The 25621-nt window shown below is 36.9% G+C and overlaps 2 protein-coding genes across 6 annotated transcripts in view; one reads left to right on the top strand and one right to left on the bottom strand.

Annotated features, from left to right (window-relative positions):
- The window catches only part of LRRIQ3 (leucine rich repeats and IQ motif containing 3), a 54875-nt gene extending 32616 nt beyond the window's left edge, over positions 1 to 22259 (bottom strand). The window contains exons 1-6 of one of the 4 annotated variants that reach the window (XM_088154192.1): positions 22128 to 22259; positions 20164 to 20266; positions 16105 to 16277; positions 14434 to 14730; positions 12325 to 12648; positions 8634 to 8767 (exon numbers count right to left, since the gene is read on the bottom strand). In XM_088154192.1, coding sequence (XP_088010318.1) covers positions 8634 to 8767; positions 12325 to 12648; positions 14434 to 14697 — 722 coding nt within the window. In that variant the 5' untranslated portion in view covers positions 14698 to 14730; positions 16105 to 16277; positions 20164 to 20266; positions 22128 to 22259. Of the gene's footprint in view, positions 1 to 8633; positions 8768 to 12324; positions 12649 to 14433; positions 14731 to 16104; positions 16278 to 20158; positions 20278 to 22127 lie in introns of all 4 variants that reach the window. The other 3 variants (XM_088154193.1, XM_025165604.2, XM_088154194.1) reach the window with 3 other exon arrangements.
- Positions 22260 to 25621, top strand: part of LOC103062694 (serine/threonine-protein kinase TNNI3K) — a 234248-nt gene continuing 230886 nt past the window's right edge. The window contains exons 1-2 of one of the 2 annotated variants that reach the window (XM_007426496.4): positions 22260 to 22411; positions 24573 to 24740. In XM_007426496.4, the coding sequence (XP_007426558.1) occupies positions 22333 to 22411; positions 24573 to 24740 (247 nt within the window). In that variant the 5' untranslated portion in view covers positions 22260 to 22332. The remainder of the gene's footprint in view (positions 22412 to 24572; positions 24741 to 25621) is intronic. The other variant, XM_088154191.1, reaches the window with a different exon arrangement.

Here is a 25621-nt window from a genome sequence, read left to right as displayed (position 1 = left end):
TAACAATAGGGATAGAAACTGAAATGCAGAAGTTTACATTTGCCAAATCAGGAATGGATGAAAATACTTTAAAAATGGTAAGACAAGGAATTAGTAAGATGTAGCCAGACAACCCTAGGCTTCTGGTGAAAATGATAGGCCACATGGGTCATAAATAAAGCTGAAGTTCTTATAATTATCTTATTCCAGAGGGTCTTTAATTCCTGGTTAGGCACAGATATTTGAAAAACACAGTGTGCATAAACTGCCCTCCAGTCTCCAAATGTTCATTACAAATTCAGAAAGTATCTAAGTTTCAAGCTACTTAGATAAGTACTATGTTTATTTATTCCCCATCTTTTGCCACTCTAGGCAAAATTTAACAAAACGTAAATCAAAAATAGAATATACAAAGTTAAAAGAGAGTTTAAAATTAACAATAAAATAATTACTAAAACCATCTAATAATCACAAGACTGGTATAAATCAGGCCTATAGACATTTCCAAAATTCCGAGAGAGAGGAAGCCAAACATAATGCCTAAGGAAATGCCTTCTATAGCCTGGCAGTAACATAGGAAAAGGCCATCTTCCAGGTGCCAGAAAAATGAGCCTTTGACAGTGGTGGCATCTTCCCTTTACACATGTTCTTTAGGGAAAATGAGGGGGCTTGGCACTGTTCTTCTCCAGATTGCCTCAAGGAGATTATTCACTGACCATTTCATTCACTAACCATGTCCTGTCATTCTTCTTTAGAGAGGTTTATTTTCAATTGAGATCCTCAGCATTCAGTAACAAAAGCCCTTATTTGACTTTTTTTTAGCTTACTAATTTATGCACTGCTGCATAATTTGAGTGTCATGCAGGAGTCTTATTTAGAAGTGGACCCATTTTACTTCCAAGCTGAGGAGCATTTTTATATATCCTATAATGATAATACACAGGAGCTAAAATAATGCCTCATAATATGCAGTGTATATTCAGAAACTGGAGTACCTGGCAGTTCAACTGAATAGTATTTGTTTAATGGGCTAGGATCTATAATTAGAAAGACATTTCAACTGTACACTGAAATACCAAATTTGAATATCATTTAACTAAAACATTTTCCTCATCCAACAATCTTGTCAGCTTTCACAGGAATATAACATACTTTATAAATTTACTCATAGCTCCCATTGAATGTTATGGGCTTTAGTTCAAGTTTCATTTGAATTGAATTTATTTGTATTTATTTTATTTAAACAAAGTATATAACAGTCCAACTTCGAAATCCAACTCTGGGGGACTAACAAGGGATTAAAAGCAAAACAAGGTAAAGAATAAACATAAAAGAATCACAACAATACAACGTAACGCAACATAAACAGCAGCCCAAAATATACTCAAAAGGTTAAACCCATTTTCCAGATGGGTTCATCCAATGTCCTAACCCAGTACTCAGGGAAAAAACCAAGTTTTTAACACTTAAAGAAAGCCAGCAGGGTTAGAGTCATCTGAACCTCAGGGAATATGCTGTTCCAAAGGGCGAGCACCTTGGCAGAGAATGCACACTTCCTGGGTCTCATTAAATGGCAATTGTACCAATGGTTATTATAGACTATAGGATTATATTGGGTAGCCTTTGTCAGGCCAGCATTTCAGTCTCCCCCTCCTCCGAACTTCAAAATATGGATAATAATACAATCCATCTTATAAGGCTGTTGTAAGAATGACCAATTATATTTTTCAACTTAGTTTTTAACTTGATACAGATTTGAAGATGATGCCAGCACTTACTCTGATCAATATCACAGTGGCTAGGAAATCAATTTTAACTGTCTTTATAATCATCTTATTTATCTAGCTTTAGCCCAAAGGTTCATGAGTGGACACATAAATGTTTACTTAAGTAACCTTGTTTCCTAAAAGGGTCATAACAATTTAGCAGCTAAGTGTCCTCTTGTGAAGTTATACAGACAGAGTAGGGACAATAATAAGTTTTTTTTTAAGCTAATTAGCACAATGGATAAACTTTTCATTATTATATGTGTAAAAGCATACTATTAAGATTATCATTTCAGTCTTAAAATATGCATGCTGGTAATATCATTGTTATATTTCTATAATACCAGAGCTGTAGGAAAAAAGTGAATGACACAGCTGCATTTGTAAAGTTTTCAACATTGTCTGTAGATGCACAGCATGGTGCCAACATGTAAAGGCATGCATTTTGTATTACATATCTTCTGTACTCTCTCCAAAATGCATTGGGCTCATGGAAAGCACAACCGGAAGACATTAGTTAAAAACAAGTAAATTGTCACTTCCTTAAAGAAAATGTGACCTTCTGCCAAAATGATGCAGTACCTGTCACTCTTCATCAGAATAATAGCTTGACAAGTTTACTGTTGAAATATTTCATTTTTCTTGCCAAATAATGGTGTGTTATCAAACAAGATGGTTGTCAACATTCAGTCTTCTTTTAAGCAATACGATATATAGACAAGCAGTTATAACATGATTACATGGCTCTCTATTCTAAATGTTCTGAATTTTCCAAGAAGCCTCTTCAGGAAAACAAACAAACTCTTAGAACTTTATGGCAACCTCTCCAATCTGGCACTACTCAGATATGTTAGGACTACAATTCCTAGCATTCGCAAGCTGGCTGAGAATTCTAGGGACCGTAGCTGTAATGCATCTTGAGCATGCCAGCTTAAGGAAGGCCTTTACACAGTAGTCAGCACCAGTATGCAGCTACTTTTCACTGTTTATCACAGAACCTCAGCAGCACCTCTGCTTCAACCTTTGCTGTGTTTGCTATTTCTTCCTTCTAACCCATTAAGCCCTCTTTCCCAGCCACTGGGGCGTCTTCATTCGCTCCTGCAGGCCAGCCCTCAAACCTGAAGACATTATTGCAAAGCTGCATTACTTTTCTATCCTCTTCCTGGTGTCTCTCAGTTTCATCATATGTCTGAAAGTGGAAAGGATTCAGGATTATGTCCCTGTAGTACAGCCTTATGGCAGATTTAATGATTCCTTTTTTTGAAGTGCCAAGAAGGTCTACCTGAACTCCTCAAAGAAAAATATATGCAGTTCCTGAGCTAGTTGGGCTGCCTGAGTCCTATACAAATGACCAGCCAATCCAGCACAGTATGAGATTCATTGATCTAAACTGACAACCTTTCTAATCTTACTCAGTATAAGATGCTGGAATTGATGGAGAGTATTTTGACAGATGTGGTTTGCTTGGTTTCTGAATGCTTCACAGAGCACCATCTGTGTACAAATAATACAAAGGCACAAGTCAGTGCTTTTCATCTTATAAATTATGATGCTAAGCATGAATTTACCATCATCTGGTGTGGGGCATAGTTCACCCAGTACATAAATTTAGAATATCTTGGAGAATACACTTTCTTTCAGATATCACACTGAAAAGACCTAAGCAACTTTAATATCGATAATAACACTTCAGTAAGTCATTCTCTTCACCTTGTCACACTTACCACAAACCACTATGCATACTGCTCCCCGCTATATCACAACACCCATTACTGCTTTTTGGTAGCATATTATTTCTGACATACAATAAGAAATTAAGATGTTTATTTACATGTATAGGAAACAGCATCAGACACAAATAACAATGAAAAAATAAATTCCTATATATACAAAATTGCACTCAAATCAACAATGATAGTATTTTGTTCCTCTTCTCTGATCATCCTCTCAAAGAACTATGCTTCTGGAAGTCAGACTCTATATTTCATATGGCATAAATTTCTTTGATGCCTTGAATGAAAAATTCACAACTATAATGTTCTTTGTGTGGTCATGTGATCAATCAAATAAAGTGACTTATTCATCTGAGAAGCACTTTAACAGTTTTAGTAAACCATAAAGGATGGAAATTTCCAAATCAAATTTCAGATTTCCACCAAGTAAAAATCTTATGATGTAGGACTGTTACATCTGTGCTGCACCAATCTATATAACCACTAGATGTCAACAAATAAGCACCTAATAAAACTCTCTTTTCTGCCCTCTAGTGATCATCAGAATTATTGCAGATCTGGTAGCACTATTATAATGGATACAATATAATATACTAAATAGGCCTTAGAAAAATTGAAAAGGGAATATTACTTAATTTTTTAATTTTATAAAGTTTACTATTTGTTTTCATCCATATTCAATAAGATTTATAGATTTAGAGCTGAGCACACATTTATCACACCAAAAGAAGCTGTATATAAACAAGACTCTATTGAGAATGTCTAATTCAGAAGGTGGAGGTAATTACATGCAAAACTGCAGCAAAGGCCTTTTTCTCTCCATTAGCTCTTTCTGCTGATCTTCTCTATCCTTTACAGATCAGTTCTGTCTACTGCACCTGCTTTTAATCACTTAGGAAGCATTATACAGCAATCCTAAAGCCAGTCAAAGCCAGTCGAATGGCTGCTGGATCCATAAAGAACACAATTCTGTTGAGAAAGTAGTGCATCTGCCCTGGAGGTCCCCTGATGTGCTTATAGAAATTTCTGCAAGCACGTACTGCTGCTGTTTGTACTGGCAATGGGGCATTCTATGAATATCTCAAGGTAGGATATGGTATCCAAAACACCTTCATTTCCCAACCCATCTATGAATCAGGCTTGCAGCCTCAGCAATGATGTACTGGTATTCTTATTTTCCATCCCAACAGTAAATTTGAGAAATTAATAACAACGAGAAGGAAAACGCTCCTCCTGCTTGCTTGGCCAAACAAACTGCTAAGTTTAGGAAATGGCAGTTCTTTCATTTTAGATTCTCACATATACCTTTCTTCTCAATATTGATAAAGGAGAAAAAAAGATAACAGAAATACAGGGTGGAGAGGAGTAGACAGTAGCTACTGTTTCCATCTATTTGAACACAAGCCTCTTCTAGAAAAACTTCAGAAATGTGAAAAGTTACCTCACTTAATGATGGTATATTTGATATAATGAATATTACATGGAGACAGGCCCTTCATTTCATACATATTTATTAGACAATGAAGTTTTAAAGGATTCATTTACTCATGTTTTAAGATTACATTTGAGAAAAATTCTCATTAAGAATGGAATGTCAATTCTGCCTGCTAGAAATCTGCTTGACTACTTTTGCTGAATATAATTTAGTTTGTTGTTGTTGTTGTTGTTTAGTCGTTAAGTCGTGTCCGACTCTTCGTGACCCCATGAACCATATTGCGCCAGGCCTTCCTGTCCTTCACTGCCTCCCTGAGTTTGCTCAGTTTCATGCTCATTGCTTCAGTGATGCTATCTAACCATCTCATCCTCTGCCGTCCTCTTCTCCTTTTGCCTTCAATCTTTCCCAGCATCAGGGTCTTCTCCAAAGAGATCTCTCTTCGCATTAGGTGGCCAAAATATCTGAGCTTGAGCTTCATTATCGATCCTTCCAATGAGCAATCAGGGTTGATTTCCTTTAAGATTGACTGGTTTGACCTCCTAGCAGTCCAGGGAACTCTTAAGAGTCTTCTCCAGCACCACAGTTCAAAGGCATCAATTCTTCGGCGCTCGGCCTTTTTTATGGTCCAGCTCTCACAGCCATACATTACTACTGGAAAAACCATAGCTTTGACTATGCGGATCTTTGTCGGCAAGGTGACGTCTCTGCTTTTTAATATGCTATCTAGGCTTGCCATAGCTTTCCTCCCAAGGAGCAAGCGTCTTTTAATTTCATGGCTGCAGTCTCCGTCTGCGGTGATCTTGGAGGTGTACTTTGTAGAATCAATTGTTTTGCATTAATCAATATTAATACCAAACATTAAATGTTGTGTTAGAAAAACATATGCAGTTGAGTGGTGCAGAGTAGTCACCATATGTACATTTGCTCATAGACTAACATAATTGGAGACATATTCATCCTGACTAAAACTAGCAGGGCTGCATCTTTTCTCATAATGCAATGGTTATTGTTGAAATTTAATGTTAGAACTTCTGAAAAAGCATTATTTACATGTGTGGCCCATTTCTCCTCTCAAATCTTTGGTATGATCTTCAAAGCATCCTCTTTGTTTTAAAAAAACTGGTAATGCAATTTGTACCAAAGTTTAGTATTTATCCTTCTTGAAAGTAAATGTCTACAGTGTTTATGGTTAGGTTAACAATTAGGACAAAAATATTCAGGATGGTATGAATTTGAGGATTACAGGAAATTGTTAAAGTTAACATGAAAATTATGATGAAACTGATTAATTTACATATTAAATTATATTTTTATCTGTTTAACTGCCCCATTTCATGATAAAATGGTTTCTATTAGTTGATTCTGAATACTTTATCATAATTTATTCATATTATATCTAGCTGTCACTAACCAGAAGAGCTGCTTATGGCTACTTTCTATGCTTAGCCATGGATGTAACCATGTATGTTCATGGTATAGTCAAGTGTGCTTAATTATAAACAAACCATGGATGGATATTTTGCTAGCCTCGCTACTCAGTTGAAGGAGACAATATCTGAATCAATCTTAGGGTTTAGCATGTCATGAAAAAATGTTCTACCTAAATATGTCTTGTCTTAAATCACTTAGGCTCCTATCATAAGTAATTTTACTTACCTGGGAATTAACATTACTGCACTCAGTGAGATTTACTTCTGAGAAAGCACATACTGGATTATATTGTTAGTAGGTTTGTGGCAGAGTCAATAATTGAATTAGGGAGTTCCTCACTCTCAGTTTAGATATTTTAATTAATACAGACATTTTCCCACTTGTACCTAAACATGACACAAACATGCCCTGGCAACTTCTTCTTTTTTTTTTTTTGGTGCTGTGTCCACATGACATTGCTTTCATTTTTCTCTTCGTTCCTTAAGACAGGCTTAAATTTTCCTTAGCTGTACTGATATTAAAATAGTTATTCATTATGAATGCTTTTATGCTGCTTCTGTTTAGATTCTAAACTACTCACAAGCAGCAAAATACAAATACAGTATTAATAACCATAAAACAAACCACAGTCATAAAAATCATGGTAAGACTTCAGTCATAATAATTCATAATCCTACCATAATAAAACAGGGCCAGACATTATCAGAACCTCCCACTACACACCCAGGTACTTATTACTCTTCATACATCCATCTCCAACTATGTGCTAGAAAAGCCACCTTTTCCAAAGCTTTTTGTATACCAAGGGTGAGTATACAGATATTACATCTGAGGAGAGGATATTCCCTAGGAACGGAGTGTTTGCAAAAAATCTATGAGGCTTTTCCATCCATTACTCTGCTGATTCAAATATGGGTGAATAGCACTTCACTTCAGCAGCTTGAATTTTCATTATCAGTACTGGTGTTAAAATAATATTACACACACCCAATTCCAAGTCTGCCCAAAACCAGCCTCAGGATGTTTGAAATCTACTAGGCTTTGTCACTCGTTACCTTGGAGGAAAGTTAGGTAACTAACGTGACTAAATGCAGATCCATTGAAGGAAAGAAATTTCATCCTGCTATGACTGTTGATGATTCAAAGATGGGTGATTAGCATTTCAACTAAGCAATGGAGAAAGGCTCTGTGGCACACCCATTTTGATGTTGGCCAATTCCTTGTTCTCAGAAAATATACATTACCATGTGGTACGCCCACACACCTAAATTATCATATATAAAAATGCTAAAATAATTTTAACTGTCAAGAACTATTTCATAGAAATTACACATTCAGAATCAGACAGCCCAGTTGTAATTATTTGTTTTTGGTGAATAGAGATGCTTATCATTTAATCCTTATTTGAAGTTTTCTTTACTAAATTTAAAAATCTGTAATTACTTTGTATCTAATGACTCTACTTGTAACTTTTATATTAATTTTCTTCCTAGAAACAATGGCACATGTTATGATTGTTATAGACATTAATCTATTCATAATAATTCTAATTGGATTTCAATTTGCAGCCACTTCACTCAGCAGTTATAAAGCTAGTTTAGAAAAGTATAAATTGCACAAACCAAAAAAAAGAAAATAATGATGGTACTGTATATAATGTCAACTTACTTACTCTGAGAACAAAAAAGGAAAACCTCAGAAATCCTTATCAGGGAGAAAGGGCAGAATTTTACAGTACGTATTATGTCTGGGGTCACATGCATTGCTTTTGTGATTTTTTAATTAATAATTCTATATCACAGATTTGTTTCAGTTTATGCAATAAACTTAAGGATTCAATCTTAAAATGAGGCCAAGTATGTTAGTCCAGTCAAGATTTAGAATATCTTTGCTATACCAACTGGTTTTTCAGCACAAACATTTCATATAAATGTTCATAGAGCAGCAGGGACATTGATGGAAGTTTTCAGAATTAAAGAAATAGCAATTTTTAATGGCTTAACTCTATGAATATAATAAACACAATGTAGAACTATTAAAATCAGTACACTTTCCAAAGGCTATTAGTGGGGATGCAAACTGCAGAGTCTTGTTCTCACAACACTGAAATAACAAATAACAGCAAAAGTGCTTAATCAATGAATCAGTAACTATATATTTCAGTTCTAAATCATTCAATTAAAATCTGTTCAGGATTTCTCCATACACATTCGACAAGGCAACTTGAATTAGATACTTTGGTCTGCATGAAAATATTACATGATTAAAATTAAGTAAAAATAAACTTACCACAATGTTTTTCTAATTAAATGTCCTCTGATCCACCTCTGAATAATCAAGATTGGAGAATGATGAACTAGAACCTGATTGATCTTGGAAATTATATTTCTTACTGTTTTCATTTCTTCCTGAAATGTAGTATCCTAAAAATAAATCAAAGCAATATAGCAATGTTCTATCAAACTGCATTAAAGCCAACTATGCTTTAAAACTTGTATTTTTATATATTTCTGAAGGCAGTTATTTTGGATAAAGCATCCTAGTTATTTCTTTATATATTTTGGTAATAGATTGCCTTTATGTAAACCTCTTGAACTGAACTCTCCCATTCTCCGATTATATTTCCATTTATCATAGGAATAGAGTTTTCCATTGTTCTTCTTTTGCAAGAAGTACTTCATATATTTCTGCTGTACCGTGCAGCAGTTTTTCTCCATTTTAGTTTGCCTGGCTTTTGTCAATAGCTGTCAATACTAGAAGCGAGGATACTCACAAGTTAGAAGTTGATACCAATACTGCTAAGTACTAAGCAAGAGTAACAAATTCAGTAGAATTGCTACTTTCAGCATCATCCCACTCTGTCTTAGCAGGATGGATACAATGAATTATAATTCCTCACTAAGTAAATCTTCACTGATTCATATAAGGTCCTAATTTCTCTTATCTTGTTCAGTATGCACAGCTATCCTAAGGAACAATATAAAGGTGTTTTTCAGATCCCATTTGTATAAATCTGTTCCTATTTTATCTCTGACTGGGATTGGTAGCACAATGCCCAAGAAAATTGCTCTACCCCTGAACACCATCTGGGTGCATGGGATCTATATCTGCTAATTTAAGAACAATCTTTGTTAAATTGTTTATCAATGTACTATATATTTAATAAATCTCTCTGTGTGTGTACTTAAAGCATGAATGTTCTTCCATGATTATTCCCAGAAATGTATAAATAACTTGTTCTTAACAATTTTGAAGTGTAATATATTTTGTCTATCCAAGTATGTCATGAATAAAGATTCAAAAGGGATTTTTACGAATAGCACTTTTTTCTCAGTACAGAATTCAATACTTCAGAATTCAAACATAATCAATTAAAAATATTGTTGCCTTTCTATATTATTTAAGCATTCTAATAAATAAATGTTTCTTATTAGCATATGTCATCAGAAATGTGACCCATTTTTACTGGAAGCAAACTTCAAAGCAATAACATGTTATATGCTATTCACTGAAACTGAGCTGAGAAATTTTTCCTAACGATTAATTAGGATAAGTCAGGATTCATCTTTTCACAGGAAATGAAATTGTAAACTTTGTCTGCAAATCCATTCCACCATTTATAAAAATGCTGATCATTTGAAGTGTAGCAAAGTCACTTAATTTTCTGAATATGAGATAGTACTATAACCTGAAACTAATATTGGTTTATAACAGGGAATAAAAATACATCAGATTAGCATATTTTGGAAACAGCAATCCAGATCCTTTCCCAGAGTTGCTCCCCAAGCAGAGAGAGAAGTTTAGGTCTACCATACAGTGGTGCTTTAAAGTTTGTGAAACCCTTTTGCATTTTCATATTTCTGCATAAACATAAAATGTGATCTGTTCTCCACACATCCTAAAATTAGACAAAGGGAACCCAATTAAACAAATGAGTCAAAAACATTATACTGTACTTGTTCATTTATTCATTGAGGAAAATGATCCAAAGCTACGTATTTGTATGTGGCAAAAGAATGTGAACCTTTGCTTTCAGAAACTGGTGTGTCCCCTTGGGCAGCAATAACTGCAGCTAAACCTTCCTGGTAATTGTTGATCAGTCCTGCATCAGCTTGGAGGAGTTTTAGCCCATCCCTCCTTACAAAAGAGCTTCAACTCCGTGATCTTGGTGGGCTTCCTTGCATGAACTGCCTGCTTCAGGCCCTTCTACAACATTTCTCTAGGATTAAAGTCAGGATTTTGACTCGGCCACTTCAAAACATTAACTTCCTTTTGCTTTAACCATTCTTTGGACTTACGACTTGTGTGTTTTGGGACATTGTCTTGCTGCATGACCCACTTTGTCCTGAGCTTTAGTTCATGGACAGATACCCTGACATTTTCTTGTAGAATTTGCTGGTACAATTCAAAATTCATAGTTCCATCAGTGATGGCAAACAGAAGCTGCAAAGCAGGCCCAAACCATGATACTGCTACCATCATGATACTGCTACCATCATGTTTCACAGATGGGATAAGGTTCCTATGCTTGAATGTAGCATTTGCCTTTCGCCAAACATAATGCTTTGCATTCAAGCTAAAAAATTCTATTTTGGTCTCATCCGTCCACAGAACATTCTTCCAATAGACTTCTGGCTTTTCCATGTGGTCTTTTGCAAACTGTAGAAGGGCAGCAATGTTCTTTTTGGAGAGCAGCGGCTTTCTCCTTGCAACCCTACCATGCACACCATTGCTGTTCAGTGTTCTCCTGATGGTAGTCTCATGAACACTGACATTCACCTATGCAAGAGAGATCTCTAGTTCCTTAGACATTACCCTGGGGCTCACTGAGACCTCCCGGAGTATTACACACCTTGCTTTTGATGTGATCTTGGTTGGTTGACCACTCTTGGGGAGGGTAACAGTGGTGCTGAACTGTCTCTATTTGTACATGATCTGCCTGACGGCGGACTGGTAGGATCCAAACTCTTTGGAAAGTTTTGTAACCTTTTCTAGCCTGGTGAGCGTCAACAACTATTTTGTGGAGGTCCTCAGAAATCTATTTTGTTCGAGCCATGACACACTTCCACATTCTTGTGTTGTGAAGCTCAAACTTTGATAGTGAATACCCAGAGTTCTGTTCTTTAAGACAAGACTTCCCACATTCACACCTGATTATCACCTGACTCTAATTTCCCCTTCAAATGAACTGATAATCCTCAAGGTTTATCCACTGTTGTTATCTAGAAATCAGCCAGATTTTTTCAGCCCAGATATGTTATATCTAAATATGGATATATCCCAAGACTTCCATTGATTGGAGCTGAAGACTTTTATTACACAGGTCTCAGTCATTTAATGTTTGAATCCTACAAATGGGCATTCCGGGGCAAAGAATGGATTGCCTAGAGGCAACTGTGAATCCTCTAAAGTCAAGGCTTCTTCATTTGCAGAAGATTTCACAAGATCACCTGCCCCTCTAGGCCAGCCTGCAGCTTGCACTAATAATTCACCACTCATATTAGAAGAATGGAGGAGAGAAAAAAATATCTCCCATTTAATTCTAATCCTGAATGGTACAAACCAAGAGGACTTTGGAAATGGCAAGGAATAAACCACTTTGCACCTCCTCTATCTACTTGGGACAAAATCCTGTAATACTTACCAGAGATGGCTCCCAATGAATTCAATGCAATGTACTTCTGAACAGCCAGATACAGGTAATAGGGCTATGCTAAAAGCAACTCATGTAGAGTTATGACCACTTTCCACAATTAATACTCACACTGAGGTTTTTTATTTTTTTCTGAGAGAAGCAAATATTTCACAAATACACTTACAGGACTCCTCTTTTGAGAGGCAGAATCTTTGCCCACACTGAACTCTAATGCTAATTTGTACTGGCTGGAACACAGGTAAAAGCTACAGAGTGTTACAATATATCTGAACCTTAGTATTCCTAGGAAATCATACATAGTAAATTAAATTACTCTATGTTTACCTTTCCAGAAAGAGGGCAAAAGTCAACAAAAAAGTCCAGAGTAAATGGTTTGTATTTTTCAGGTAGTCTCCAACCTTCGGTTATTTCTTCATCAGAAATGACATAGTAGTCTAATGCCTTGAGTGAAAAAATGCTGTTAACAACAATGTGCCTATAGGCAATTTTCAAGCACAGTGGAGTGTTAAATAAGGTCAGTGCAATAAGATTAGGGCAAAAGGATAATGAGTGCACGTTTTCCAATGTTGAAATTCCGTTATCATGTAGATACAATAATTTTAAATTCTTCATGTTTCCCCAAAACACTGGACCAGGAAGTACTTCTAGCTGAAATAGTGTTGAAAGACAATTTTAAAAGGGGGGGGGGAGAAAAATGTTTTAGTAAATATATTATTACACTTGAAGAGTACAAAATTCTTCAAAAAGCACAACCATCAGATCTGGTCCATAACTATAATTTAGTACCAAAAGCTTGCCTTTTCAACTAAGAAAGAAGAAAAGCCCAGCCAGTGACCACCAACATACCTTTAAATCTGTAAATGTTTCCAATACAAAAATAACACAAAGGACCACATTCATGATGGCTGTGTCTAGACCAGTGTTTCTCAACCTTTATGATGCATGCTGGCTGGGAAATACTGGAAGTTGAAGTCCATGCATCTTAAAGTTGCCAAGGTTGAGAAACACTGGTCTAGGGGAACAAAGGAGAGGGAAGGGGAATCACCAAAATAGCTCAGGGTAAAACTACAGGCAATCAACAATGCCTACAGCAATTGACAGTGCTGTAACAGTGTATCAGTTAAAGGGAATGGGCAGAATCCCAGAAATGAAGCAGTGAACTCTCAGCTATGCTAGGAGAATCTCCAGGTATATTGGAACTTTAAAATTAGAATGATCCAAAAAAACTTCCTGAAATTACAAAATTCACCTACAGCATTTTTTTTAAAGAGCATTAAGAAGCTTCTTTATTAGAAATTATTAATGCCCAGACTTAGAAAACTTAAAAGCAATGGGGATAAATTGGTATAATCAGCTCTAGCTAGAGACATTTTTATCTAAAGAGACTTCTAAGATATTTTTTAATGTAGGAATTATTCTTATACAAGTTGTAACAGAAATAGTATATGGTCTATATAGGCCATTCTGTGTTGTATACATTTTAGATTGTGAATTTATTTCTTTATAAAAATAGTGTACTTTTCACAAAGTAAAGGAAATATCAACAAACAAAATTATGATAGAAAATGTATGTTGCATTGTCTAAAATAAGCATCAAAGGTAAAGACCTGAAACAGAGTTGCATGGGTGTTCAAAGGCATGATTAAGATTGTGTATTCACATAACACAGAGGGACAGAACCTGACATTATCATCCAAAGTCTGTAAACTTGAGCATTCCAATGGAATGTTTTAAAAAAGAAGTAAAATTCCACCCTTCACAGAAATATGAAAGAAAAAATAATGAAAAAATACAAGACATGAAACAAGACAAAAGAATCTTGATCAAATATTTTTCAGGCTGCCATGAGAATACTGTCATCTGGAGTGGGGCTATTAAGCATGAAACATTTTGAACTAAAAGAAAATACATCAATTTATAGTGCTTCAGCCACTTAATTTTATCAACATTAAGCCTAGAAATAAACATTAAATACTGAAAGTAATCTGACTGACTGCCACAATCTTTGAATATGTTCCCAGTGAAATAAAACCCTGGTTCCCTTTAACCCATGGTCATCACATAAAAAGTACCACTGAAATTTCTCAGGATACATTACAATCTATCTTAGTTTTCATTCAAGAAATACATATATTTCCAAAGGTGCTCATTTGGCCAGTTATTCAATAAACAGTTGGAATGACCAAAAGAATCATAATTGATTTAATGATCCATATGCAGTTTCACTAGAAAATTCCATAAAAATAAGACACTCCTAACTTGATGCAAACATTAGGAGTTGGTAAAATCAAGAGTTAGCTATGCTGAGTATACAGGACCATTGGCCATGTCATTAATGGACACTCATTTCATAACACCAGGAAAAGGGACCCTATGCATGGCATAGATTAGATTATTTCAACAAATTACACTTTTGAGGCCATTACTACTCACCTGATTACTATGGAGATCCAATTTAATTAAATTAATGCAATATTCAAGTGCATCAATATTTGTAAGGAAGTTACAAGACAAATCACATATTTTGAGTGAAGCACAATACGGCATTCTTCTCAAATCATTTAGGTACTGTGCACGTAGCCTAACCATAACAAGATCTCGCAGCTTCTTTGCATCACTTTCATCAGCAGTTCGGCCATATTCAAGTAGTAGTTTTTCAGAAGCACAGACAAGGTATTCTAAAAATTCCTCCTCCATAGTTATCTCTGTTATGGTTTATCCATGAGAGATCTAAAGGGGAAAAAGGATTACACAGTATGTTACATTTATTCAACTTTCCTTTTTTAAAAAAACCTTCAAATACACAAAGTAAATATCCAACTGTTTGATACAATACCCCCTGCTTTATAAAAAGACCAACCACAACAGGGAAATGAAGAAGAAGAAGAAAACATATTTAAGAGAGCATTTAAAAACATGTAAGCAACTGGGGGAGAAATGCCATTTTACACTATCAGATAAACAAAACACTACAGATTTATGCCACCACAAATGGGGCATAGAAATATTCTCAAATGCAAATTAGTGGTTTGTTTCATTATATGACATTTTTCCTTCCTGGGTCAAGTCCACCCAAAGAAACAAGCAAAAGTAGTAATATAATGACACTTTAAAAATTATATAATTCAGCCAATATAAATAGTATTTCCAGAGTTTTGGAATATTGATGATATAGATAGCCATATGATCAATAAAACACATAAATTAAAAGCTATTTGAAACAATTTTCATTTCAAAGCTTTCTAAATCCTGAAAATGCACAGACAGATTATTTCATAAAATTATACTCGGCAGAGGGTTTCAAGGGATAGGGATTCTATTGAGAAGTGTCCCACAATCTACAAAGGTGAGTCAACTATCCATGGCGTCAAAATGGCTACTTAAAGAACCATATTTTTTTTAAAAAAAAATGAAAAAATTGCTGTTTACCATTCTATTTATTTATGTGATGGTTTTTATTCATTACCCAGGCTTATATGTCACTTCAATCAAAACCAGTTCTAAGTACTATGTACTCCAATTCAGTAAACAGATTTCACAATACAACAGGATACAAACAATAATGTAATTTAAATCATACTATGCCAAGGAATAAGTTACTGAAAAGAGATAAACTATCACTTACTGCAGAGGGGATTCCCACCTCTCAAATGTAATAGCTTTCCTAAATACCAAAAGGGTTGGTGCTGAATTACAGCCTCTATTATTCCTGAATTTCATAAATTTAAGCCAGCAATCTTTTCAAGTGTGAAACTGAACTGGCACCAGGAAGACCTAGGTTCTAGTCTGCTATCAACCACAGAAGCTGATTGACTGACTATTGGTCAGTCATTCCTAACTCCCAGAGGAGGGAGTGCTATGTATACTATTTTGAGTTCCTGAAGATGACATATAAATCTAATAAATAAATATATTATCATTATGCAATATCATATATTTAAACTTTTCCAAAAAATTGACAGAAATTCAATATTTGCATTTGAGATTTTCAGGATTTCCTGGCCTTATGAACAGCAGTAGTTAAAGTTAAATAAATAAATCTGTCAGGCTTAACGTGAAGTCATAAATTCAGTCCAAATTTCATGCATGCATAGGCAGACTCACTGGGCAGACAGTGTTGAAAGGAACAGCAACCAATAAAGAGGGAGAATCCAAAGTCAAATCATGTAAAATCCCGAGGACAAGTCTTGTCAGCTAGGACCTCCAAGACAGGAACCCATGGAAGCCTTCATGGATCAGCATTGTTCCAGCAATCTCTGGTAAGAGTGAAAGAGGGCCTGCAATTTCCAAGAGAAATAAGTTGGCCAACCTTAGAGTGCTGGAAAGACTATTCCTAAAGAAAAAGCTTTTGGGGGGGGGGGAACTGGTTGTCCACAAATTGCGGTGTTATCTCTAAGTTTGTAGTTTAGAAGTGGTCTTTCAGATCAGTTATAATTTGGGGCTGTTTGCTGGATGTCTACACCAATCTTTGGACATCTGCAGTACCTGCTCCATATAAGACTTGCTCTCTTTGGAAGATAATGCCCCTGAGTGGTCTCCCAGTGTTGGACCCAGAAATGATACTAAGGGCTGATCAAACATCAGGGTATTTGAAGTGACTGATAGCTAGAGGTCAATATATTGGTGGTGATGCCAAAGTAGATTCACAGCTTACAGTGACAGGGTTCAGAAATGAACCCAATAAAATCTCACTGGTGCCAGCCACTACATTTTCTGAATTGAAGGATGGTAGGGCAGTAGACTATACTGTTAATAATTGGATCAATGGCTCTGGCAGGAAGAACAGAAGCAGGTCACCTTGCTGGCTCCTGAATTTTGGCTGCTTTGGTCTTACAACATCACACATAACATCTAATGGAACTGTTATGAAATGCAGGGCAGATATGGGGTTGTCCCAGTATTAACAGGAATAGTATAATCCACTATGGTACCAGAAATGTTCCAAATAAATTTGTCTTTGAGGGAAATCAGCTCAATTATTGTTCCATCATCAATTATAAATCCCAAGAGAAGAAAAGCTAATAAAATTCACCATTCTAAGGGTGATGACAATCCATAACAATTGCAATAAACCAAATTAGGAGAAGCTTTATAGTCCAGAGAATAATGAGACATAAATATCTGAATCACACTTGAGATGTTTATAATGTTAAAGGGAACAAAGCTCCAGTATCTCTCCCTTTCAGTATTGATCAAATTTGCATCTTTGTTGCTAACTGGAGAAATACTGGCAGATTTCCTGGGATTTGGTAAAGGAAATAATGATGGAATTGGAGTCACAATTACCAGCCCAGGAGTAGTAACGGGAAAATATGTTTCTACCATAGTATGTTTAGAAAGAAATGTTGGGTTGAATGCCTTCATCTTTTTCTTTACTGAAAAGTCAGTTCCATGCTTTAATATTATTTCTTCTTGTGGGATCACTTATTTCTAGGTGGAGAGACTGCCATGACTGTACTGGTGGCAGTGGTCAGATCATTTGGAATAGATGGGATTTCAAGGAAGGAGAGGGTTTAGATCCAGTAGGGTCTCATGATTGCAACTGTGACTGTTTCGAACTATTATCTGGTTCTGCCACCATCAAAGTAATTAAAGCCAAGATGAGCAACTCCTTCAAGCATGTTTTATACATTTCTGGCAATAGACACCAGTATTGACTACATCACCTTTACTGAAGCAGAGAAGGAAAAGTGAATGCCAATCTGTTGACAGAAGTTAATCAATTACATTACTTGGAGGACTTTCAAAAGGATGCTGTAGCAATTATAAATATCATGACATGGCATGAAGCCCAAGAGACCAATATCTCTATTTCTTCATCTCAAAAATTCTTGTCTCCCTCTCTCTCATTGGAAAAAAAGGGAAAAATAGAGGGAAAGAAGAATGATAGGTACAAAAGTAAACAGAAATTAAACAAATTTGAAAACAGAGATTTCAACTGTGCTGTTTATGTGGGAAATGTACAGAAAGTTTATCTACAATGTTTATTTATTTACAATGCCTATAATTTACCCCAGTCCTGCAGGGCTCTGTGGGGCATATAACAGAATAAAAACATGTAGTCATGCAGCCCAAAAATTAAGTATAGAAGCTGAATGTCCCCACTCAAGACTATTAGGGGCTAAAGAAGCACTGAAACAATGCAGTTTATACAATATTTAAAACATAGGGACTTCAGGAAGAAATTCTATAAAGGGGCTGTGTGTAGGGGCTGCCACAGAGAAGGCCTTATCATATGTAGTTCACATTTCATAAATCTCATGAATTGGAAAGGACTGTCAACGGGGTCTCTCCAGATGATTGGATCAGATGGGCAGATTCAATCCAGGCAAAGTGTGGCTGATATATCCTAATGCTGTGCCATATGGGGTTTTAAAAGTAATGACCAACATTTTGAACTGGGCCTAAATGCCTACTGGCAATTAATGCAGTGACTTAAGTATATGTGTCACTCTACATTGGTGGGATTGTCTTGCTGCCATATTTTGTATTAGTTGTAGCTTCTGCTACAAAAGCAGCCCTACACAGAGGTCACTGCAGTAGTCCAATCAGGTGGTGAATCAGGGTGTGGGTTACTGTGGTCAGGATGTCCTGGTTCAAGCAGAGTTGTACCTGACACGTGAGCAGAAGCTGGGTAAAGGCCTGTCTGCTTATGACTTCCACCTACTTGCTATCTGAGCAGGAGGTGAGAACTCAGAAGGATTCCCAAGTCATAAGCCACCTACTTCAGAGAGAGTACAACACTGATCAGAGTAACAACCAGAACCAATACTACTGAGTTATACTGACCAACAAGTAAAACTGATAGAATTTAATCAAGCTTGTTTTACCCCATCCAGATCCTGACAGCCTTCACACGCCGGTTTAGGATTTGCTTAGCATCTGTGGCTTGTTACCAACAACACAACTGCATATGTCCTAGGGAACTAATGGAAGAATGGGAGCATGTGTAGACTGGGCAAGCTTCATGCCTACAATTCCTCAGCCATAGCAGATTTCAGATAAGGATTTTGTGCAAGGCAAAAACTAATTGTTTAATGCAGAGAGATTATAATGAAGAATAAAGCTGTAACATGATTCTAAATGAAGTTCCTCAAAACAATGATGGCTGGTTAAACAGAGTTAGATTAGGGATGGGATTATGCATATTAAATCCAAGGGCCTCTTCACTTTATTTCTGTTCTCTCAATAGTAAAAACACTGGAAGCAGCTTCTCTATGAAAAGTGCGTCTCTATGAGATGGGAGTGAACAAGTTTATTGGAAGAAACAGGATGGCAACTGTATGGAGAGTACTCTTTTGGGCCTGCAGTCTACCCTATTGCTATAGAGTAGTTTCAATACAGCAATCAATCTTGCTCAATTGCTAAACATTTTTTTAAGATGTAATCCTTTCTAATTTGCACCATCAAAATCTCCCTTAGGTCACTGGAGATCGCTACAGAAGTAATTTATGACTTCTCTAGTCTTAACTGAGCAAGGCATAAAATTAAATGAGACTGTACTTTAAATTAATTTTATAGATCCATTCACCTCATGTCAATATGCTTTATCATGGTTTAAAGAGATGTCAAATTAATATTTACAGAATTAGCAAAGAAACTTCAAAAATATATTTCTTCTATATTTAAAGACAGGAAAACCACTCACAGTTTCCTACCTACAATATTATTTTAAGGGGCAGATAAAACAGTCATTTTGTTATGACCAAGACTAGTTTCAGACAATTCTTTAAAGAGAATTCTACCTTATTCTTAAGACTTCTTTTATTGCAGGATTTGTGCATGGTAAAACCACATCAAAGGGCACCACTGCTTCATTTTCTTTCATTTGCACTTTGTACCCTTATAATCTCCGGAAGACTAGGCATGAGCTCTTAAAATTAAAAAGAGAGTAAAAGTATCTGCCAAGAATCATAATATAAAATGGGCCATGGCACAGAAAAGAAAAAATTTACACACCAATAATCTTACCTCAAGAACTTTTCCTTAATGCTATTGAGACTACATACCTAGTCATAGTTACAGTTGAGATCCATCAGCAGAGACAAAAACAAAAAAACCCTATAGAACTGTAAAGTTTATTCAACTAAAATTAACTGATACATTTACTTTGCATCCCCAGTATTAAAATTAATGTAAATATGTAAAAATAGATTACCCCACCTGAAGAACAAGAAGCCTAGGCAGAATGTGCTTCCTGGTCACCTTTTCTCTGGTTCTTCAGAGAAGAGCATAAAAAACTTGTTTTGCTGGAAAAAGATTATGCCTGTGGAAAAACTGATAAATCAGTAAGTAAGTAGCTTAAATAAGGGGTTCCAAGTGACAATGACAAATGAATAAAATTTTTACCTCAAGCCACAAACACAACTAATACTGTTTTTATTTTGTGAACTGAAATAAATAATAATAAATAAACAAATACATTTGTGGACTGGTATTATTTTTGCTGAAGGCTCAGAAAATGCAATCACCTCTGTTGTAACAGGAGGATAGATAACATTTGGTTGTTTTTAACCCAGTGATTGCAAGAATTAAGGCCCATCTGGGTCATTCTCTTCAGAAGGCATTAGTTTCTGAGAAAGAAGCAAGCTGATTTGTTTTACATTATCAGGACTGTTCCCAATTATATTTCTATTACCATATTTCTATGATCAAACATAGAAATAATATAAGCTATTCAAATCACAAATCTGTAAAGAAAGGAATTTTTTTTTACACAACTGGTCCCTTCAGCTCTGGATAGCATTGGAAGGGTTATCTAGAATTCGGCGGGGGGGGGGGTTCCCCCTCTAAAATCCTAGGATTAAACTAGAATCTTTTCCTAGTAAAGCATATACCACTGACCTGTGAACCTTTAAGAGATCTAGTATATGCACACATATTGTTTAATGCCTTTGTGCAGCTGTGTCTACAGTACAATATGAGGAATACCCTATTTTTCTTTAATTTAGGGAATTTGCTTTGGCTGTACCTCATGAACCTTATGCTGATGTAGAGGTACCGTATCTGGGCTGCAACTATCCAGACAACTGCTAGATGGCAGCAAAGAGCTAGAACTTTCAGTATATACAGTATTTGATTTCTATTTGCAGACATCTGGGTGTTGGTTGCTCAGATATGGCAGCCCTATCAGTAGTAATCCCAATTATGTTAATTGGATTTATACTCTGGTCCATGTATATAGTAGGTGTAGGCTACAAGCTCCTAACAGCAGCAACAAGTGGACAAGTCTTAGTTGCTGGTGCCTTTGTCTGCACATGAATCCTCCTCTCTTTGGCTGTACTTCTCAAATATTATCCAACTACACTTATAGCGTGTTGTGTCAACTCAGCCTGTGTAATTAGTTCATGATTTAGGGCAGAGCTTCTTAATTTTTCTTCTCTCAGGACCGCTTCCCATTTTAAAAATTATGGAGGACCCTTTTGTTTATATTTATCAATATTTACCATATTAAAAATTAAAATTGACACATTCGCTGCCATACAGCTTCTCACAATTGTTTGATGGGATTCTAATATTGCATTATTTTTCAACATAGGCTGGCAAATACAGTAATGTTCATTTCACAGATCCCTGACAGGGTTTTGGGGGACCCCCAGGGGTCCTAGGACCACACTTTAAGAAACACTGATTCAGGATGTTAGGCAAACATCAAAAATTGAATTGAGCTAATCATGAGCAATCCAAGGAAGACTAGGCCTAGTAACCTCCCACCACCACCACAACCAAGGGTAGAAAGCAGCCTGGAAAAAAGAGCAATTGCTGCTGTGAGGAGTGACCAATACTGTACTTCTTTTTGCTCATACCCAGGCAGCGTAATTAAGAGAATTAAGCTCGCTGGGCCCAAAGAATCTCCTAAGAGAGATCGCTCCTTCCGTGACCAGATGCCTCTGCGTGAGAGATCATCCCAAAAGGAAGCAGTCCTCGTTTCCTTTGCACGGTGCTCTCTTAGTAAAAGATATTTGGGGGGAGATGGGGGAGAGTCAGAAGGTTTCCTCCCTCTCGGTTCTCCCCAAGCTCCGCAGCTCAGCAGCAGCAAAGGTTTTCTCTGAACAGCCTCAGCCTCCGGATCCCTTCGCTCTCTCTCCCCTCCTTCCAGTCGTCTTTTCTCCATGCTCCTCACTCACCGGCTCCTGCCCAACCTAAGCGGCCCGTCGCCCTCCTTCCCGAGGGACAGAAAGCGGACCAGACTCAAGGGACGCCTCCGGGTTGCCGAGCAACCGACCTCTTCCGCGACGCCCAAGGCCGGCTCGGCCCCGCCAAGGAAGAGGCGGTGGCATCGTCGGTCTCAGTGCGGAAGCGCGAAAGAGCTAGGCGGCGCGCGACCCCAAGATGCCCCTGGCGGGAGACGCGGAAGCGTGGCGGCGGCGGGCTACCCAGAAGAGGCTGGAGAAATTCGCTGGGATGAGAGGTGGCCCAGGGCTGCCTGCTGCTGCAGCTCGGGCGGCGGGGAGAGCTATCTTAGTTTGGGGCTATGGCAGCACCTTCTTTGGGTGGCTAGTCGGGTGGGCGGCTGTGGGAATAGGACGCCTCTGTAATTGCTAATGCAGAAAGCGTTCAGAATCCACCTCCTCCCCACCCCCCACTGTCTCAGTGGGTGAGAAATATTGGGGTGGCTTAAAATGCCAGTATGTTGAGCGTTGTGAGAAGGCCCTTCTGTCAGATTTCCTTGCAAACTATTCGACAGCACGCTCACGTGCCTTCTCACGGAACAGGCTTAGCACCCTTTTGTTGCCACTCCTAGAGCGGGATTTTAGCCCCCGGTGGAAAAATGGCACAAATTGTAAATCCAGATTGTGAAGAACTGGAGAAATGAAGGGTGCTGCTTGACATCCAAACCTAATAGATTATACTGAAAAGGTTGGAGCACATACCCTATCTCTTCCAGGGGAATGGCTGCTTTTTCCCTGCCTTTGCCTTTGGTTAAAAAGAGATAAATGTGCTCATGTGACAAGAAAATGTGCAATATTTTTCATTTCATCTCTTTACTTCTGAGAGGAAGGGTGTTGGTTTGTATGTTCATATCCCCAAAGATGTTAGTTGCTCTCATTTGGAGAGAAAGTTTTCTAGTGCTACCAGTTGATGCTGAAGAAGAATGTATAGTAATCTTGTTCCTAAGGGGAAGGAGCAGAAATCTAAAGTGAGAGCAGGATGACTTAACAATATTGGTCATTTGACAAGGAAATCCATGCATCTAATGAAGACATGTTCTAACATTCATCGTAGACTATACAGATACACCTTTATCTGACCTTTTCAGTATAACTCCATACATTCTCTGGATTTGCAATCACTAAACCATGGTTTACTTAACCATGGCCTCTTAAATGCTGTTGGCTGGATTTCTCAACATGCTAAGCTGAAATCAAACTGTTATAGTTTAGCATGATGTATGAACCCTGCTTCTGTTTCTGATGAGGTTTTGTAATCCGTTAAAAGTACTTTTACTTCTATGTGGTGGCAAGTAGTTGACACACAACTAATAGTTACATTCATATATAAATTGTATTTCAATTTGGATATGAATGTAATGTTGTAAAGGAGTGAGGCTCTCTGTAAAGGACTGAGCACATCAGTTCTCATACAATGTAGGAGATACAGTGCTCTCATCTTGAGAGAGCTAAGCATATCTAACCAATAGATAGACCCTGGAGAATCTATACATGCAATAAGAGCATTTTAGTTCTGTGCAAAGTAGGGGAGTGTAAAATTCACAGATTTGGGAACAGAATATTCCAGTGAACTCCAGATGTTTCTGTTCCCCTCCCAACCACATTTACTTCTGGAAACTGTCAAACCCCTTCCACAGTCCCCAAGCCTGAATTTTGCACAGCTATTGGAAAGCATTTAAAGGAGGTATTTTTCAATATGTTGGAGTGCATATAAAGCACCTCTTTTTGAATGGCTAAAGCACTTTTGTCTTTTGCAGGCTCACATGGACTTTCTTATGTCCAGTAAAAATTTTGCTAAAAGAGCAATCAGGAAAACATTGGTGCTTATGTCTGATAAAAATAGGGAGGTTGAGATTAAGACTGCATGCTTTGAAAATGATTTGGAAGACTGCTTTGGAATGCACAGGAATGCAAGCGCGCCCCCTTTTTAATACAGCCACATAAAAGACACAGCTATTTGAATCAGTCAACTCATTAAAGAGATGCTGCATTTATGTTTCTACACATTCCAAAGCACCTTTTCCAAATCATTTTCAATGCATGCACATCTTTTGCTGACACTTTAGGTAGCAAGAAGGAAAGCATTAATGGACAACTATATATTAGAATCAAGTGAACTTGAGACTAAGCAAGAAAATGGCTAAAGTTCAGTAGCTTATTGCAGCATAAGTAGAGTTGTAGGTGGGATATGGTAGAACTGGAGGAATCTTGGTTTGGGACAGCTGGAAGGTTATAGGAAAGTTGAATGGCCAGGAATGGCTGAAAACTACAAAATCTAGCCAGAGAGGTAAGGAGTAGGAATCCCGATTCAAGGTTTTATAGTCTTGTTTGGAGTGAGACCATTTGAAATCAGTTTGGCAATTGTATCCTGTGTAATGACATTTTTTTCTTTCCAAACAGGTAAAACTGTGCAGACTGGAGAATTTTGGGATGTTGTTGTAATAACAGCAGTTGATAAAAAGCAAGAAATAGCTTATCAAAAACAATTATCAGAAAAGCTGAAAAGAAAAGAATTGCCCCTGGGTGTAGGTTATCATGTTTTTGCTGATCCTCCTGGACCAAAAATTGGTGGGTTCCTATACTGCAATTGAGAGAAAATTAATAATTTTAGCAAAATAAAACAAAACATATACTGTACACACATATACCCATACACACATTCAAAGTGTAATCCAGTCCTAGCCATGGTGCCATGAGCATTCACAGGAAGGATGAGCAAGGCACGTGATGAAACTTATGCCAGAAATTGGGATAGAAATCCATAAGAGCAGGATTTGCACTGTGAGGTCATAATGTAATCTCGGTTTGCTGCGGATATCCATGCATGATGCTCTGTCAGCATCATGACTAGTGTTGAACTTCAACACATGGAGAACAGAAGGACTGGAAAGGCTGCCATCATCCAAACTAAATTAAGTACTTCTGTTTTCTTCCATTAAAATCCATGAGATTTAAAAATACTTTACATTAGCTGGCTTCTGCCTCAAGTTTGTTAAGTTTAACTTTTCAATCATCTGGTGAGCAAAAACTGAGGCAGTTTGTGGTTAAATGTTCAGTATAATTTGATTAATTTTCAGACAGATAAAAAGGTTCTCCTTCTGGTGCATATTATGACAGCTGTATCTTTTACTGAGAGATTTCCAGAATGTCATTAGAAGCTGAATTATATTAATTAAACTTCCTAAAATATGTTCAAATACTATTATTATGCTTCTTTTGATTCAAATGTGAAATTTCCATCAGTATTAATGAGCTGGATGTTCTTTTGGACAACATGTCATTTGAATAGATTCTTTTAAGGTTCTTTCCAGTTTAGGTAGTATTCTTATCAAATTTTATGGTGTATCAGACTGTGAAACCTTTTCCTTTAGAAGCATTCAAGGGAGAAAAAAGAGATCTGGACATGGAGATGATACATTTGATGGAAGCTTCATGATTTGTACTGCGTA

Source organism: Python bivittatus, unplaced genomic scaffold (assembly GCF_059951505.1).
Source record: "Python bivittatus isolate LINGU-HERP-01145 unplaced genomic scaffold, Pbiv_v1 ctg000700_np1212, whole genome shotgun sequence".
NCBI lineage: Eukaryota > Metazoa > Chordata > Lepidosauria > Squamata > Pythonidae > Python > Python bivittatus.
This window is presented reverse-complemented; position numbering and strand designations above follow the sequence as displayed.